This window comes from Ursus americanus, chromosome 24 (assembly GCF_024610735.1).
Source record: "Ursus americanus isolate L20-20 chromosome 24, mUrsAme1.1.p, whole genome shotgun sequence".
NCBI classification, from domain to species: domain Eukaryota; kingdom Metazoa; phylum Chordata; class Mammalia; order Carnivora; family Ursidae; genus Ursus; species Ursus americanus.
The window spans coordinates 36,097,634-36,113,687 of NC_142150.1; the positions used below are offsets into that span (position 1 = coordinate 36,097,634).

Below are 16,054 nucleotides of genomic sequence, written 5' to 3' on the forward strand. Positions count from 1 at the left end.
AAAATGGTGAACTCTAATAATCTCTTCCACATCTATGATTCATTACTAAGAAATCACAATTGGATTAGATTATAAAGACTAGGACTTTGTCTCTAAAAGGATTCTCTTAATGTGTAGATGTGCTGGAAGCACTGCTGGACCCTTGGAATACACAGAGAACCAAACCAAAATGGAGAAAGTTGGGGAAAGGAAATTTAATTTAAAGGAAGGGGAAGGTGATCAAGGTAATCCTGGGAATTAGTGTGACAGTAAACTGAAAGGTCAGGTCCCAAAAGCAAAAACACTGGAGTAAAGTCCCCAAAGAAGATTGGTCTGGTAGACACCCTTAGAGAAGACAACTCTCACTTATCCCCATAGTTGCCCTCGGCTAATTGTAAACAAACATTTATTAATGCAGAAGCTCTTACAGAGATGAGTGTCTTTTTCTTATTGATTGTCTTTTCCCACGTTCTGTTCTATTCCCACCACTCAAAAATGTTCTGAATCATTTTCCAATATTAGACATACTTCCCCAAGCATTAAAATTCCAATAAAGACATAAATTTGTCTTAGGCTAGATCCATCTTCAGACCAAATGACCATTTACTTCCTGGCTCTGTCTTTGCTTTGGTATCATTGTTCTCCAGATCTTATGTACTTTCCACAACGATGCCTTTTTTTTTTTTTTCTACCTCTATGTTGACTTTACCTTGAGCAGAACCTTTGTGACTGGGTGGAATTTTAAGTGACCAAAGATGTGTACAATCAGAGTTTATGTTTCCCAGTACAAGACCCTACAAATGACAGCAATCCAGCAAAAGGTGCCCAAGAAGCTGCCTTGGACTGTTTACACATGCAAAACCACCCAATCAAACACAGTGAGGAAAAGCAATTGAATTCATGAAAACACCATTAAATTACTTCTCTTGCAATATGATATCATATAATTACTTGGATTAATCTATATTTTTCTCCAGGTAGAGACATGTCCTTAGATAACTACTACATATAAACTGATTCTAGCTTATCCTACACAGGTCACATATGCTTGGTCCTACTACCCGTGACTTTTTTTCTATATAAGGAAGGTTGATTTTAAATTCCCACAAAACTTTTTAAGCAAGTAAACATATTTATATATGCAAACCAGCTGGTTTAGGAGTGATCCTGCCATTCTGGATTTCTTTGAGAAACTCAAACTCTTTCAACTTTGAAAGAGTTGTCAACATACCTCTTATTCAATAGAGAAGACTTATCAGTTCAGTGCTGTCTTAGTAATCTCTTATTCCATAACATATTATCCCAAAATTTAATGGTTTAAAACAACACAGTTTGTGTGTGCTGGGAACCAGGCATGGCTTAGCTAAGTCTTCTCTTCAGGGTCTCTCACAAGGTGATATTCAATGTGTCAGCTGGGAGCTGTTGTCTCATCTCAAGGTTTAACTGGGGAAGGAGCTGCTTCCAAGCTCACTCACAGGATTGCTGGCCAGAAACATGAGCTATTGGACTGAGGGCTTCAGTTCCCTACTGGCTGTTGGCTGGAGGCCATCCTCAGGTCCTTGCCATGTGGACCTCCCCAACATGGCAGCTTACTTCATCAGAGTGGGCAATCAAGGCAAAAGAGTGTGCAGCAAGGTAGAAGTCAGTCTTTTCTAGCCTAATCTTGGAAGTGACATCCTATCATCTTTGCACTACTCTATTCATTAGAAGCAAGTCACTAAATTCAGTCCACACACTAGAGGATGGGATTGCACAAGACCATGAATATCAGGGCCAGGACTGACAAGTTCTAGAAGCAAATTATGAAAAACTATTGCAAATTATGAAAGAAATCTAAAATCAATTTATTCAGAAAAGATTACAAGAGACAAAAAAAAATGGGTAGTGAGGAATGTCAGAGGCAATCCAGAGACACTAAGCCCTTGTGACAAGCAGAATAATAGTGCCAGATATAATGAGAGAAGAATTTATTAATAACAATGATCAGATCAATTATATTAATAACAACAATCAGATCAAATGATCAGATCTGATCAACTTTTAATTTTTTTAAGTTTTTTTGTTTATTCATTGAAGTAATCTCTACACCCAATGCAAGGCTCAAACTCACTGACCCCAAGATCAAGAGTCACATATGCCTCTAACTGAGCCACCCGGGCACCCCTCAGATCAACTTTTTTAAAAGATTTTATTTTTAAATAATCTCTGTACCCAACATGGGGCTTGAACTCACAACCCCAAGAGCAAGAGTCACAGGTGCTACCAACTCAACCAGCCAGGCACCCCTACTATAGACATTTTCAGTTGGAGGTATGCAATATCCAAGTGAGACCATCTATAGATCTATGGTGAGAGACAAGGTTTCAAAAATGATATAGGGAATAAGATGAGAAGGAGCATGCAACTCTCTGCTTTGAGGACCTCTGGAATCGTAGAGCCTGGAACATGCTAGATGCTCGATAAATATTTCGCAACTAGATACTCGATGAATGAATAGTTCCAACATATCTTTTATCTGCTTATATCCCCTCTTCATATGAGAAGTTTGGCGGGAAACAAGGAGAAAATGCATTTCTCAATCTTTATGATGCTTCTGATGATGTATATCAATAGGACAATAAGCAAACCGTCTGCCTAGAAAGAAAACAATTGGAATGGGCTGAAACACACTCTACTGGGAGTTCTGTTCATTTTCCCTGAGTTCCTACCTCTTAAGGAGGCAGACTCCTGTTTGTTCCCTGTGAGCCCTTCAGGCAAAGATATTTGGGCTCTAAGCCCAAGGTCTGAGAGGATTCATCTCCTTCTCTACATTAGGAAAACTGCAAAACCGAAGTGTGTCCTCCACGGCATGACTTCTTAATAACACTCAAGGGAGCTTCGTCCCAAAAGGAAAGTCTGGCTACTCGAGTTAGCAGTCACATCCAAAAGTAATTCCCTCTGGCTCTGGTGAGCTTCTGTCAGGTCTGGGGCTGAGAGACCAGTACTCGTGTCAGAGGCACCACAAGGCAGCGTGATAGAACTGAGGTAGGACCACGCAGAGGCGATTCTTGGAGCTGCCCTTTGCCTCTGACAGGAGGAAAGAAAATACTGACCCAACCGACCCTCAGATGCGTGTTTGCCTTAAAGGAGAATATTCCTTGACAATTAGTGTCTCCTAAGGTCAGTGTGTGCAGCCGAATGGCCAGCTCTACTTCTAACAGGTAGGGTTTCGAGTTTGGGACCTTTAATGAGATCATTTCGTTACGAGGGCTCTTTGGTGTGTGCTCGTATGTCTGTGTGTCTGTGCATATGGGCCCATGCATAGGCAATTTTGAAATATCCCTGTGAATTACAGAAGTGTTTTGAATATTAATAATGCTCCCATGTATTCTATTATGTACATTAAAGCTAGAAACCGCAGTGATGCCGAGAAGGGAAACTCGTTCTTTGATATGAGGAAGGTGACTTGAAGAGCATACAGGGAAATCAGTTCTAAAGAGATGGGGTGGCTGGACAGTGGGGCTGGGGTTTCCCTCAGGCTGGGGATTCTGTGCCACTCAGTAAGCCTGCTTTATTAAGGTGGCTCTACCCAGACATGTTTCTGAAGACGTGCTTGGGATCTTGAGTTTGTTCTTGCCAAAAACAAAAACAAAAGCCAACGAATAATTGACACTTGTCTGTTTTCTTTCTTCTTGTTTGTTGCAAACAGACACATCCATACACAGGGGCTCTCTTTCATCCTCCCATTCTCCTCCATGTTTTACGTTCCTAGTCGCACATCCCTTTTGTGCACAGAAGAGCACCGTTCAGGGTATCTCTTGGTGGTTTTGGTGACTTGGTCACGCTCATGACTAATGTCTGCACAGAACCTCATGCACGTGGGTTTCAAAGCCCATTCTCTCAACTGCTACGACCAACTGCCCCTGGGAATTCTTAATGTCAGCAATTTTTCTTGCTGCCACCGCTCAGCTTATAGTTAAATATCAAGAAACAATCCGAGGTTAAATGGGATTTAACTGTTGGTAGGAAATGGGTGGAACGCAGTCTTGACTAGTCATAAGGTAATTGAGGCAAAATTATGTAAAACAAGTCAGGATTGGGATGCCTGGGTGGCTCAGTCGGTTAAGCGTCTGCCTTTGACTCAGGTCATGATCCCAGGATTCTTCAAGTCCCGCATCAGGCTCCTTGCTCAGAGGGGAGCCTGCTTCTCCCTCTGCCTGCTACTCCCCCTGCTTGTGCGCTCTCTCTCTCTCTGATTAATAAATAAATAAATAAATAAATAAATAAATAAATAAAATCTTAAAAAAAAAAAAACGATTCAGCATTAAAGCTCCAAAGGCCTAGAAATCACCCAGATCAACGGGTCCACTTAATATTGTTCTGTGCTGGGCAGACCTCGCCTATTTTCAAAAGGACTTAAGGCAGCAAATGCTCCCGTTTCACTGATGGAAAGACTGACCCTCCTGGAGTTCGCTGCTTTTCAAGATTCTACCGTTGTTCTGCGAAGGCACCAGAGCTTCTGTCCCCCTAAGCTGGTGTCTTTCCTCTGCACCATATTACTTTCTGCCATAGTTCAAATATCTGGCCCTTTTAAAAACAAAAAAGGTTTGAAGGCAATGAAATTCCCCGAGAGTTATGATGGGTCAATGGATCATTGGCAGAAAGCCTAGAAAATTAGCGTTTGTGGCTTGGGCTTCAAAGGAAAGAGAACAGAAAGCTAGTGAAGGAGCAGTTCTTTTCTGATGAGAAAATGAGAGAGAAAGTACAGTGAGAGCAGAGAACCCCATGCTGCACGGCAGGACCCGGCTGGCTTCAGTGTGGATGGAATACGGAGAGAAGGAGTACAAAGCAGTGTCAGAACTGAACAGCGCCTGACGTTAGTTGAAATGGTGACACGGGCTGTATTCAGTAAGCACTAGCAGCGGGGAAAGTGAGTTCCATCTTCGTTTGCGCAGAGGTGACTGGGCAGGCATTCTGGAAGGGGAATGAGCAAGAGGAGGGCGTCTGACAAGGGAAAGATGGCGAGGGGCTGGTCAGTGTCCCTGAGACTCGTCTTGCTCTGTCTGCTAGGGGCAGTTAGGGAAGTCAGGATTCTGACCTCGCACGGACACAGGGAGACAGAGGCCAGTCCTTCCTGATGATCACGTTCAAAGGAACGGTTCTCAGGTCCTTGTGAAAACCTGTGTTGCAGGAAATCCACGTTCATAGTTGCAAGCCCTTTTTAGTAAATGCTCTGAGAAAGGGAGGTCAGGGACCTGTGTGCACGTGTCAGCTGGAACAGACAGTAAACGCTCCTGGCAGCTCTGTGCTTTCTCAGGCAGGCGTTTTAACGGGACGCTGCGGTCATCCTAAGGACACAGCCCTCTGCGGCCCAAGGCCCTGATAAACTCGGGTCCTGTCTCGGTGCAGAGGTTTGGGTTATGTGCCAAGAATTCCACAGTTCTCCAGAGCTCAGGGAGACTTTTGGGGGTGGATGGAGATGTTCCTCATCCTAATCGTAGGGATGGCTTCACAGGTGTATGTATTTGTCAAAAGGCATCAAATCGTGCCCTTTAAATGTGTGCCATTTATTATATACAAGTTACACCTTAACAAAGCTGATTATTTTTTTTTGAGAAAGAGAGAGCTGCAAAGGGCGATCTTATTGTAAGCAGTTGACAAAACCGCAAAAGCCAGATGCCTGTCACCACCCAAAGCAGTACTTATTGTAAACGTTCTCTTTACAACAGGCTGGGAAGCAGGCGGAAAGCACTGAATTAGGATTCATAGAAAGTGAACCTTGGTAACAAAAGTTTTTATAAAATGTGTTTCTTTACAAAATGGAAATGATCTAAATTGTTGTATCCTTTGGTATATCTGCTTTTTAAAAAATGAATAGATTTTAGTTCTTAGAGCAGTTTAGGCTTATAGAAAAATTAACCAGGAAGTTCAGAGAGCTCCACACATTCCCTGTCCGCACCAGCTTCCCCATTACTAACATCTTGCACTAGGTGTGCGGCCCTCATTCACAACGGAGGAACCATATGGATACGGTTACTAGTCCTTAGTTTGCATTAGGGTTCATTCTTTGTTGTGCGTTCTGTGGATTTGACAAATGCATAATGCCATGTATCCATGATTAAAAATATAATCCCTAAATATCCCCTCTGCCTTACCTACTCATCCCTCCCCACCTGCACACCTCAGCCCCTGGCAACCACTAATCTTTCTACTACAGTTTGCCTTCTCCAGAATATCATACAGTTGGAGTCATAAAGTGTGCACCTTTCCAGATGACCTTCCTTCACTTAGCAATATGCATTTAAGGCTCCTCTTTTTTTCCCCATGGCCTCAATAGCTCATTTCTTTTTATAACTAACTGAATAGTATTCCATTCTATGGAATATATCTGCCTTTCAAATGCTACGTTTGGTCATCGTTGCAATTCTTTCAAAAAACTGTCTTTTATAGGAAAAGTCTAACAGTAGCTCCCAAATACTGTTGTAGAGAAGGCGGGCCCTGCAAACTGGCAGCAGCTGCTATATGAGGGGACACGTGGTCTGGGGGAACTCAGGTTAAAGAATAAAACAAGTCCATTCAAACGGCACAACACTATGACACAAACATGATTATACCCAGGTTTACTGATGATAAACGGAAGCTCACAGTCACCTCGGCATTGAGCCACCTACTCAATTAAGACAAAATCTATATTCAAATTCAGGTCTACTGTGTTTTTTGCACAAAACTGAAGCTTTTACAAATAGTGAGATGAGAGGAAGTGCCATCCAAACGTAGGCGATGAGAAGGGAGGGAGCCCAAGAAACGACAGCCATTTGTCCGGTGGCCCAGGCGGTAAAGTCTTTGCCAGGGGCATGATGTGAATCAGGGACTGCAGCTCCCACTTGCCGAGCCCCATGGACAAAAGAGAACAGGACACCAAGGAGAAGAAGAAGTGAAAACAAAAGCAGCACGTGCTCGAATTGTGTTAGCTGCGGCAAACACGTCTGTGCTAGGGCGAAAGCCAACTGGAGACTGTTTTTCTTGCCTGAACTCAGTGCTGATCATCAAGCACCATGAACTTTTGCACAGACTATGCCAAACAGACTGTCTACTGTGGAAGATGATGAGAGAAGACTCTCTAAGCTTCCATGAGGCTGTGCTTTATACTTCTCCCCTGTGTGTTTCCCACTTCCTAACAATTAGATACAGGAGTATTCATTGCAAAACAAAACTAACCACTTAGTGGCTTTTCAAAAGAGTTACAGAATATGTAAAATTATGCAACTCTAAAAAATTTTAATAAGAATTTAATAGCATGCTGATTTAGGTGCTTCAATTAATTGCCTCCATTGGAAACCCACTCTTTGGTTTGCTCTGAAAGAACTCAAACACCATCTACTGGGGATAACTTACTAAACTGTAGTCATCCCGGCCCAAAAGGAAAATAATTGAAAAAATAACCCCTGAGACACTCCAGTCCTATAACTCCCATTCCTTTTGTTTTTAATGATATACTTTCTCTTTTCTATTTTCTCCCCAGGTAGTTGAAGAAGAGAAAACATGATACAATGGAGCAGGGAAATTACACCAGAGTGAAAGAATTTATTTTTCAAGGACTGACCCAGTCCCGAGAGCTGAGCTTGGTCTTATTTCCGTTGTTATTCTTGGTGTACACATCAACTGTGCTGGGAAACGTCCTCATCATGGTCACCGTGACCTGTGAGTCCCGCCTTCACACCCCCATGTACTTCCTGCTCCGCAATCTCTCAGTCTTGGACATCTGCTTCTCCTCCATCACTGCTCCCAAGGTCCTCGTGGACCTTCTGTCAAGGACGAAGACCATCTCCTTCAATGGTTGCATCACTCAGATGTTCTTCTTCCACCTCCTTGGTGGGGCGGACATTTTCTCTCTCTCTGTGATGGCCTTTGATCGCTACATGGCCATCTCTAAGCCTCTGCACTATGTGACCATCATGAGTAGGGGGCGATGCACTGCCCTCATTGTGGCCTCCTGGGTGGGGGGCTTTGTCCACTCCATCGTGCAGATTTCCCTGTTGCTGCCCCTCCCCTTCTGTGGACCTAATGTTGTTGATGGCTTCTACTGTGATGTCCCCCAGGTCCTCAAACTCGCCTGCACTAACACTTTTGCTCTTGAGGTCTTAATGATTTCCAACAATGGTTTAATCTCTACACTATGGTTTGTCTTCCTGCTTGTGTCCTACACAGTCATCTTGATGATGCTGAGGTCTCACGCTGGGGAGGGCAGGAGGAAAGCCATCTCCACCTGCACCTCCCACATCACCGTGGTGACCCTGCACTTTGTGCCCTGCATCTATGTCTATGCCCGGCCCTTCACTGCCCTCCCCATGGACAGAGCTGTCTCCATCACCTTCACGGTCATCATCCCTGTCCTGAACCCCATGATCTACACCCTGAGGAACCAGGAGATGAAGTCATCCATGAGGAGACTGAGGAGAAGACTTGGACCTTCTGAAAAAGAATAGATGCTATGAAGTCCAGATTGAAAGTCTGAACTGAAAAGTATTTTCTCGCAACACAGTAGAAGACCCCAGTCAACAGGTCATCTTGAGACCAAAGTTCTCCCTTTGACCTACAGCAGCGTCCTCTAATAAGGGTGGCCTGAAACAATCTTCTCTGAAAGGTCTTCTCTTGGTGAGATTGTTGACAACTTAGAGTCTCAGACTCATAAATTGTCAGCTCTTAATGAGACTCCAAAGCTTACATCACCCAAACACCTCAGGTGAGCTTTACGGGTGAGGAAATAAGGTCTGAGAGAAAGTTACCTCTCAGTTCTTGAGTTGTGGCTCTTGTTGCCCAACCAGTAATTAGTAAAATGAGGCCCAGGGACCAGGAGTCAAGGCTGGAAAGTCCAGCCACCCCTCCCTTTGTGGAAATCATTTTCCATTGCCAACCTTGGAGGATTTGGGCTGCATATTTCTATGGAAGCTTCTGGGTTTCCCTTGCAGAAGCTGAGGTAAGTTTCATGCTTTATCAGAGTTTCCCTAGCTAATGAATGGCAGAGGCAAGGCTAGATCTGAGATATCTGAACCTCAGCTAACTGCATGTTTTACTACTCCTGCTGCCTCGTACTGGATTTCCCAGGGTCTGAAACAAGCTCGCCCACAAAAACTTCTCCTCTATTGTAGTATCCCGAAAGGGGCTTGCTTGTCTTCATCTGACCAAGGAGTAGACACCTGAAGGCTTCAGGCCCCTCTAAGAATTTCAACATCATTTTCCAGCCATTCATTCCCAGCCAGCCCTCCAGAGAAAGGAATCCTATCCTGTGTGCATTGCTAGAATGTGCCTGACTCAAACCCACAAGAAGCAACGGCTGAAGAATAAGTTACTTTTCATTATCCAGACCACCTCTTTAACAGAATAGAAAACAATATCATATTTGAGTTGGTCTCCTGGCAACCTATTAATCTGTCAAGCAAATAGATGAAATTGGTAGTCAACTAAAATGGGGCTTGCCTTTGGATCCCAGTCTTATCTCCCATGCAATCTCTCTGATGGAGGGTGAAGTAAGGGAAGCAAAGAGCCACGTACACAGCCTGATTCTGAGAAAAACAAGCAAGGGAAACCTGCTCCAAAATATAGCCAATCCCAAACATCTCTATCACTGCCTAGCGTTCCTCCCTTGGTGCTGGCCTCGAATCCCTGCTCTTGGAATATTTCCTCAGTTAGACACAGTTCATGGGGGACAAGTTAGATAGAATGCCGCAACTTTGGAAGTTAGATACATCTCTGGATGGCCATAGCAACCTGCTGGTGATGATGGTGGAGAGGGGGCATCTCTGAGTCTATTCCCAGTGGGACCTCTCTGGGGATTAATTTCAGGTGGTTTATTGGACTAGTCAAAGCACCAGGTATCCTCCTAGAGTAGGAGAGATACAGAACAGGAAAGCTGCAGCGGCTGGATGGAGGGGGTGAGTCCAAGCCCAGGCTGTCAAAGGTAGCCTGGAAGACCCAGGTACAGAAGGATGGACCATTTCCACACGGAAAAGCAAGGCAGACATTATTAACAAAATTCACATTTGCTTATGCCAGATCCTGGACTCGTGGGTGCTTTACTAAAGTTGGAAGATCTTTTGAAAATCTGCATTTGCTTCTTTGGGTGTAGTTATGACCTCCTGCCTAGAATTAAAATCATTCACCTCACTTTTGACCTCAGCCTCGACTTTTATATCTAATCACTCATATATCAAAAACAACAAGAATAATTCAAACTTCCCTTTGAGCCAGAATACAGAATCACATTCTGCCCTAACCAGTATGTTCTGCCATAACCAGTAGATATTTTCTTCCTTGTAAATCATTTTTTAAAATTGTTACTACTTAAGTATGGTTGCTATACAGTGTTATACTAGTTTCAGTGCACCGCACAGTGATTCCGCAATCCTGTACATTAAGCACCCTCGCCACAATAAGTGCGCTCACCACCCGTCACCACGCAAAGTTATTACAACATCACCGACTGTATTCCCTATGCTGTACTTTTCATCTCAGTGACTTATTCCTTCTATACCTGGAAGTTTGTAACTCTTAGTCCCCTTCACCTATTTTGCTCATCCTCTCAACCCACCTTACAAATCATTTTTTAATTACAAAAAAGTCATGCTTTTCTTAAAAATTAAACTTCCCTCCCTTATACATTTTTTTAGCATTTAGTCTTTACTTTCTAGAGGCAAATAATGAATTGAGGATTCACAAGACAAAAAAAATATGTTTGTGTGTGTGTGTGTCCTGTATATACACATATGTGTGCTTACATATAGACTGCTTAGTATAAGAAAAATTATATATAGCATGGAGTTCATTTTAAAACACACACACACACACACACACACACACACACACACACATACACACACTTTTAAGAAACAATTGATTATAGTGTTCCCAAAAGGCTATGGTACTTTTTTTTTTAAGATTTATTTACTTATTTAAATAATCTCTACACCCAACCTGGGACTTGCACTCACAACCCAGAGATCAAGAGTCACATACTCTTCCAACTGAGGCAGCCAGACACCCTAAGACTATGATATTTTAGGAGCGCCTTGGGTGGGTCAGCTGGTTAAGCATCCACAACTCTTGATTTCAGCTCAGGTCATGATCTCAGGGTCTTGAGATCAAGCCCCACGTCGTGCCCCACACTGAGCGTGGATTCTGCTTGAGATTCTCTCTCTCCCTCTGCCCCTCCCCCTGCTCGCACATTGTCTCTAAATAAATAAAATCTTAAAAAAAAAAAGGTTATGGTACTTTAGAGACAAGTGGTACACATTAAATTCATTTCCCAAGAAAATATGTTTCTTCTCTTTCAAGGTGATAAGCATGTCCTGTTTGACAACAATCTTCCAACATATGGATTCTAATACAAGATACTTAAGTTTTTGCTAAACTGTTCGATATCTCCCACATTGGGAAGCTGTATTTCTAAAGGGGCTCCTTTTGACTTAGGACCAGTGTCTACGAAGCAAAATGTTCTGTAATGTTTCCTTACCACTAAAGGGAGCCATTCCCTTTCTGTGATTCTCCCTTTGGCAGACAGAACGTAACTGAGATTTTTATTTCCAGAGATGAAGCCTCAAAACCCTTATCACATGCATTTTCTTTCCCCCAAATTTCAGACCTTTTCTTCAGAAGCAGAAACGACTGTGCACATGAACTCCTACACAGATCAAGAGGGGCAGCTCCGTAGATGTCTCCCCAGCGTGCACCCGCTATAGTCCTCAGGGCTCCACAGATCAGAGCTGGAAACCTCTGCTAGGAGCAGCCTATGTGCTCTCGGGCCAGTGGTTCCCGAACCTCGGTGGGCATAGAATCACCTAGCCATGTGGTTAGAATGCAAAGTCCCAGGCACCATCTCTAGGAGATCCGAGAGTTGTCGTGGATACCGGGAATCCACACCCACTTCTGGGCGGTCCTGGTGTGAGTGGCCTGGGTCTCACCACACTTTGAGGGCCCTGCTCCAGGTCAGTGTTTTTCAACCTACAGAAACTCTAAGGGGTGTGCTGTCATTAGTAGGTCTGCACACGCATTTTTTGTTGTTGTTAATGAAATTGAATAGTCTAGGGAAGAACAAAAAAGCACAGAATTCTTCAAATAATAAAAAAGCACTGTTTCCTCAAGCCTTTATTTTGGATATGTACTTAAGTGTAATGGTCTTGATGTAAATAAAACATAGATATTAGCAGTGCTTCAGTGAAAAGAGCTTGCGATCTACTGGGCAGGGACATATTCTCTGGTTGGACTTTGTGAAGTCTCCAAGCCACCAGTTCTGGTTACCAAACCCTCAGACCCATTAGTACAGAACGGCGTCCCTTGTTCTCTGCTCTGGTCCCTTTACTACCTCTGCCCAATGTCAGCCCTCAGGCTACAGGAAGCTGCCACTACACGGAGCCATGTTCTGAATCCTGAGGGTCCATGGGCCTGAATAAACCAGGAGATTCCAGCAGGCTGAAAGGTCATGAAAATAGGGGATGGTGGGGCTCCCAAAGGACCGAGGGCCTTCACATCCTCCTCAACCCCGTGTGTTGAACAACCTCATGGCACTGAAAACTCAGTGTGTAAAACCATCTGCCTTCGAGAAAGAACTGAAGTCAAAAGCAACACACAGCTTGGCTAAAGAAGTGAAAACCGGCACCAAACCATTTTAAAGCAGTTATTGTTTACATTCTGTTTAATATACAACTTGTCGAAAGAGAGGTCAGCCCTGAAGACAGAAAGCTCAGACGCAAGTTGGTAAAAGATCTGGTACCGATGAGTGACACCAGAACCAAATGCAGAGGACACTTGACACCTCCCTTCACGGTGACATCTTTCTTCTTTTTCTCTTCTTTCTTCTCCTCCTCCTGCCTTCCTCCTTCTCCATCTTCTTTTCCTTCTCTCTAGGCTCCCACGGTTTCTCTCTTCCTTCACGCTCCCTCATCTTTTGTGTCTGATTTTTTCTATCCTTTCTACCCTGCCTGTGCTGCCCTGCTCACCCCCGACTCTCAGGATGAGGAGGGGACTAGCGTGGTCTCCAGACTCTGCTAGGTCTCAAGTGACCCTGGGCAGCCACGAAGTTGCCGTACAATTCTTTTTTTTTTTTTTAAGATTTTATTTATTTATTTGACAGACATAGAGACAGCCAGCAAGAGAGGGAACACAAGCAGGGGGAGTGGGAGAGGAAGAAGCAGGCTCACAGCGGAGGAGCCTGATGTGGGGCTCGATCCCATAACGCCGGGATCACGCCCTGAGCCGAAGGCAGACGCTTAACCGCTGTGCCACCCAGGCGCCCCGGCTGTACAATTCTAACTTAATTAGTCTGTCTCACTTCTCGTTTCCCGTGGATAGCCTGAAAAATGATGTAGGGCTTCTAATGCCTTGAGCCCATATTCCTTCTCCTTATCCCCCACAAAGTTATTTTTTTCTTCTTAAAAATTACCCCCCCCAAAATCGTTTCTTCCGCGTCTTTAAACATAATCACATAGAGACCTCTTCTGTATCTGGAGGTTTGATACACCTGTGACTTAGCCTGCTTTATCACCAGTTTCCATTGTCCAACAATCCCCCAAGAAATGGGAAAAGATCGCAAAAATTATCCACAAAGTTATGGTCACATAAAATTGTTATCAATCTTGGGGCACCTGGGTGGCTCAGTCGGTGAAGTGCCTGCCTTGGGCTCAGGTCACGATCTCAGGGTCCTGGACTGATCCCCGTTATTGGACTCCTTGCTCAGCAGGGAGTCTGCCTCTCCCTCTCCCTCTGCCCCTGCCCTGTGTTCTCTCTCTGTATCAAATAAATAAATAAAATTAAAAAAAAAAACTGTTATCAATCTCAACCCAAAATACGGTCTCCACTTCGTTCCTTCATTCCTCCAACAAGTACTTTTTCATGTGTTTGTTGATTCTATGTTCATTAATTGGAGCCTGCACTGTGCTATGCACGCGACCTTTTTTGTTTATTGAGGTATAATTTATATACAACGACATTCGCCATTTTAAGGTGTATAGTTCAATGAGATTTGACCAAGATAAAAAGTCTTGTAACCGCCATTATAATCAAGATATTGAGTATTTCCATCACTTCAGAAAGCTCCCTTGTCCCACTTGGCACCCACACTGCCCTCTTCCTCCACAGGAAAACATCCTCAGCTATGTGAGATCTTGGGGCGTCATGCCAAATCCTGCTCAGGCTTCCAGAATGCTATCTCTGGTCTGTCTTCTGTGCCTATAATTTTCCCTTCTCCAGAAAGTCCTAAACACGCGATCCTGTATCATGTAGTCTTTTCTATATGGCTTCTCTCACGCAGCGTAACACTCTTGAAGCGGATCCATGTTCCTGTGTGCGTCAGAAGCTCATTCCTTTCTCTTGCGGAAGGTTTTCCGCGGCATGGCTGTTCCACCATCTGCTTGTCTAGGACACAGCGTTTGGTTCCAGTTTTTGGAGATTATGACTGAAGTTGCTATAAACATTTACACACAGATCTTTATGTAAACGTATGCTTTCTGTCTCTTGGATAAATACCTAGAAGTAGAATTGCTTGGTAAAATAAGTGTGTTTACTTTTATTGAAATTTCTAAATTCCTTTCCTAAGTGACGATACCATTTGCATTCCCACCAGCAACATTCAGGAATTCTAGTTACTCCTTGTCCTTTAGGCACTCGGTATTGTTAGCATTAAGTTTTTGTTTTTCATGTGTTCTAACAAGTGCGTGGTGTAATTCTACTGTGCATTTTCTGAATGACTAATACTGTTGAGCATCTTTTTATGCATTTGCCTGCCATTGGTGTGTGTCTTTGGTGAAACGTCTGTTCAGATCTGTGACCATTTTTGTATTAGGTTGTTTGTTTTCTTATTATTGCATCATAAGAGGTCTTTTTAATAAATTCTGAATACAAGACTTATCAGATAAGCCTTTGGTAAATATTTTTCTCCCAATCTGTGACATGTCTTTTACTTTAAGAGTATTTTTAGACAAGTAGAAGTGTTTCGGGGTTTTTTGGGTTTTGTTTTGTGTTTTTTTTTTACATTTCGATGAAGTTAAATTTATTGTTTATTTTAGGGACACTTTTTGTGTCCTTTTTAAGAATTTTTTTTTTTTTTGCCTAAACAGTAGTCACAACGGTTTTCTCCTCTATCTTATAGAAAAAAATACCTGATAGTTTCAGGCCTATCATAAACCCTGTCTTTTTGAAGCTTGAAATATAGTGATTTCTGACAAGACGTTCCTCTGCAAAGTGGGTGCTCTGTTTGAAAACCTTGAAAGAGGGGCGCCTGGGTGGCACAGTGGTTAAGCGTCTGCCTTCAGCTCAGGGCGTGATCCCAGCGTTATGGGATCGAGCCCCACGTCACGCTCTTCCGCTATGAGCCTGCTTCTTCCTCTCCCACTCCCCCTGCTTGGGTTCCCTCTCTCGCTGGCTGTCTCTATCTCTGTCAAATAAATAAATAAATAATCTTAAAAAAAAAAAACAAAAAAAAAACAAATTCATTAAAAAAAAAAAAAAAAAAGAAAACCTTGAAAGACAAACTCCAAAAAGGCTGAGCTTCCTCTTTGGTAGAAAAGTTACAGAAGAAACTGAATTAAATTTAACTCACAAGAAGAGCAAAATTTTAAAACACCGGGGCGCCCTGGGTGGCGCAGTCAAGAGTCTGCCTTCAGCTCAGGGCGTGATCCCGGAGTTATGGGATCGAGCCCCACATCGGGCTCTTCTGCTATGAGCCTGCTTCTTCCTCTCCCACTCCCCCTGCTTGTGTTCCCTCTCTCGCTGGCTGTCTCTATCTCTGTCGAATAAATAAATAAAATATTTAAAAAAAATTTTTTTAAACACCACTATTCTAAAGGCCCTTTACTCAGAAATACATTAAAATCACTGTGCATGAATAGTGGGCCTATTACAGACTGGGAACTGGGTGGGGTGCTAGCAAAGACTCTTTTTTGGCCAGACTTTCAGCCAGGTTCCCAGGGGGCCCTCTCCTCTTCTCCATGCCTAGACCTCACCCCCATCCTGCCTTCAGCCCAGTGTTCCCAACAATCCTGCGGAGTCAGTTTAGCGAGAATCTCTCCCCTCTTGGCATCTGATCACCTTTGATCAATATCACATC

General features: G+C 43.4%; 1 protein-coding gene and 1 long non-coding RNA gene across 2 annotated transcripts in view; one reads left to right on the forward strand and one right to left on the reverse strand.

The window, feature by feature from the left end:
- The window catches only part of LOC148107874 (uncharacterized), a 55,605-nt gene that overhangs the window by 31,282 nt on the left and 8,269 nt on the right, over positions 1 to 16,054 (reverse strand). The gene's annotated exons all lie outside the window — the stretch shown is intronic.
- On the forward strand, positions 7,499 to 8,444 carry LOC123785344 (olfactory receptor 4D9-like). Its single transcript, XM_045787077.2, has one exon. It carries the CDS (start codon positions 7,509 to 7,511, stop codon positions 8,442 to 8,444), a length of 936 nt encoding a protein of 311 aa, XP_045643033.1. The 5' UTR covers positions 7,499 to 7,508.

Coding starts and splice junctions, on each gene's coding strand:
- LOC123785344 (XM_045787077.2), top strand. CDS start 7,509: ATGGAGCAGGGAAATTACACCAGAGTGAAAGAATTTATTTTTCAAGGA.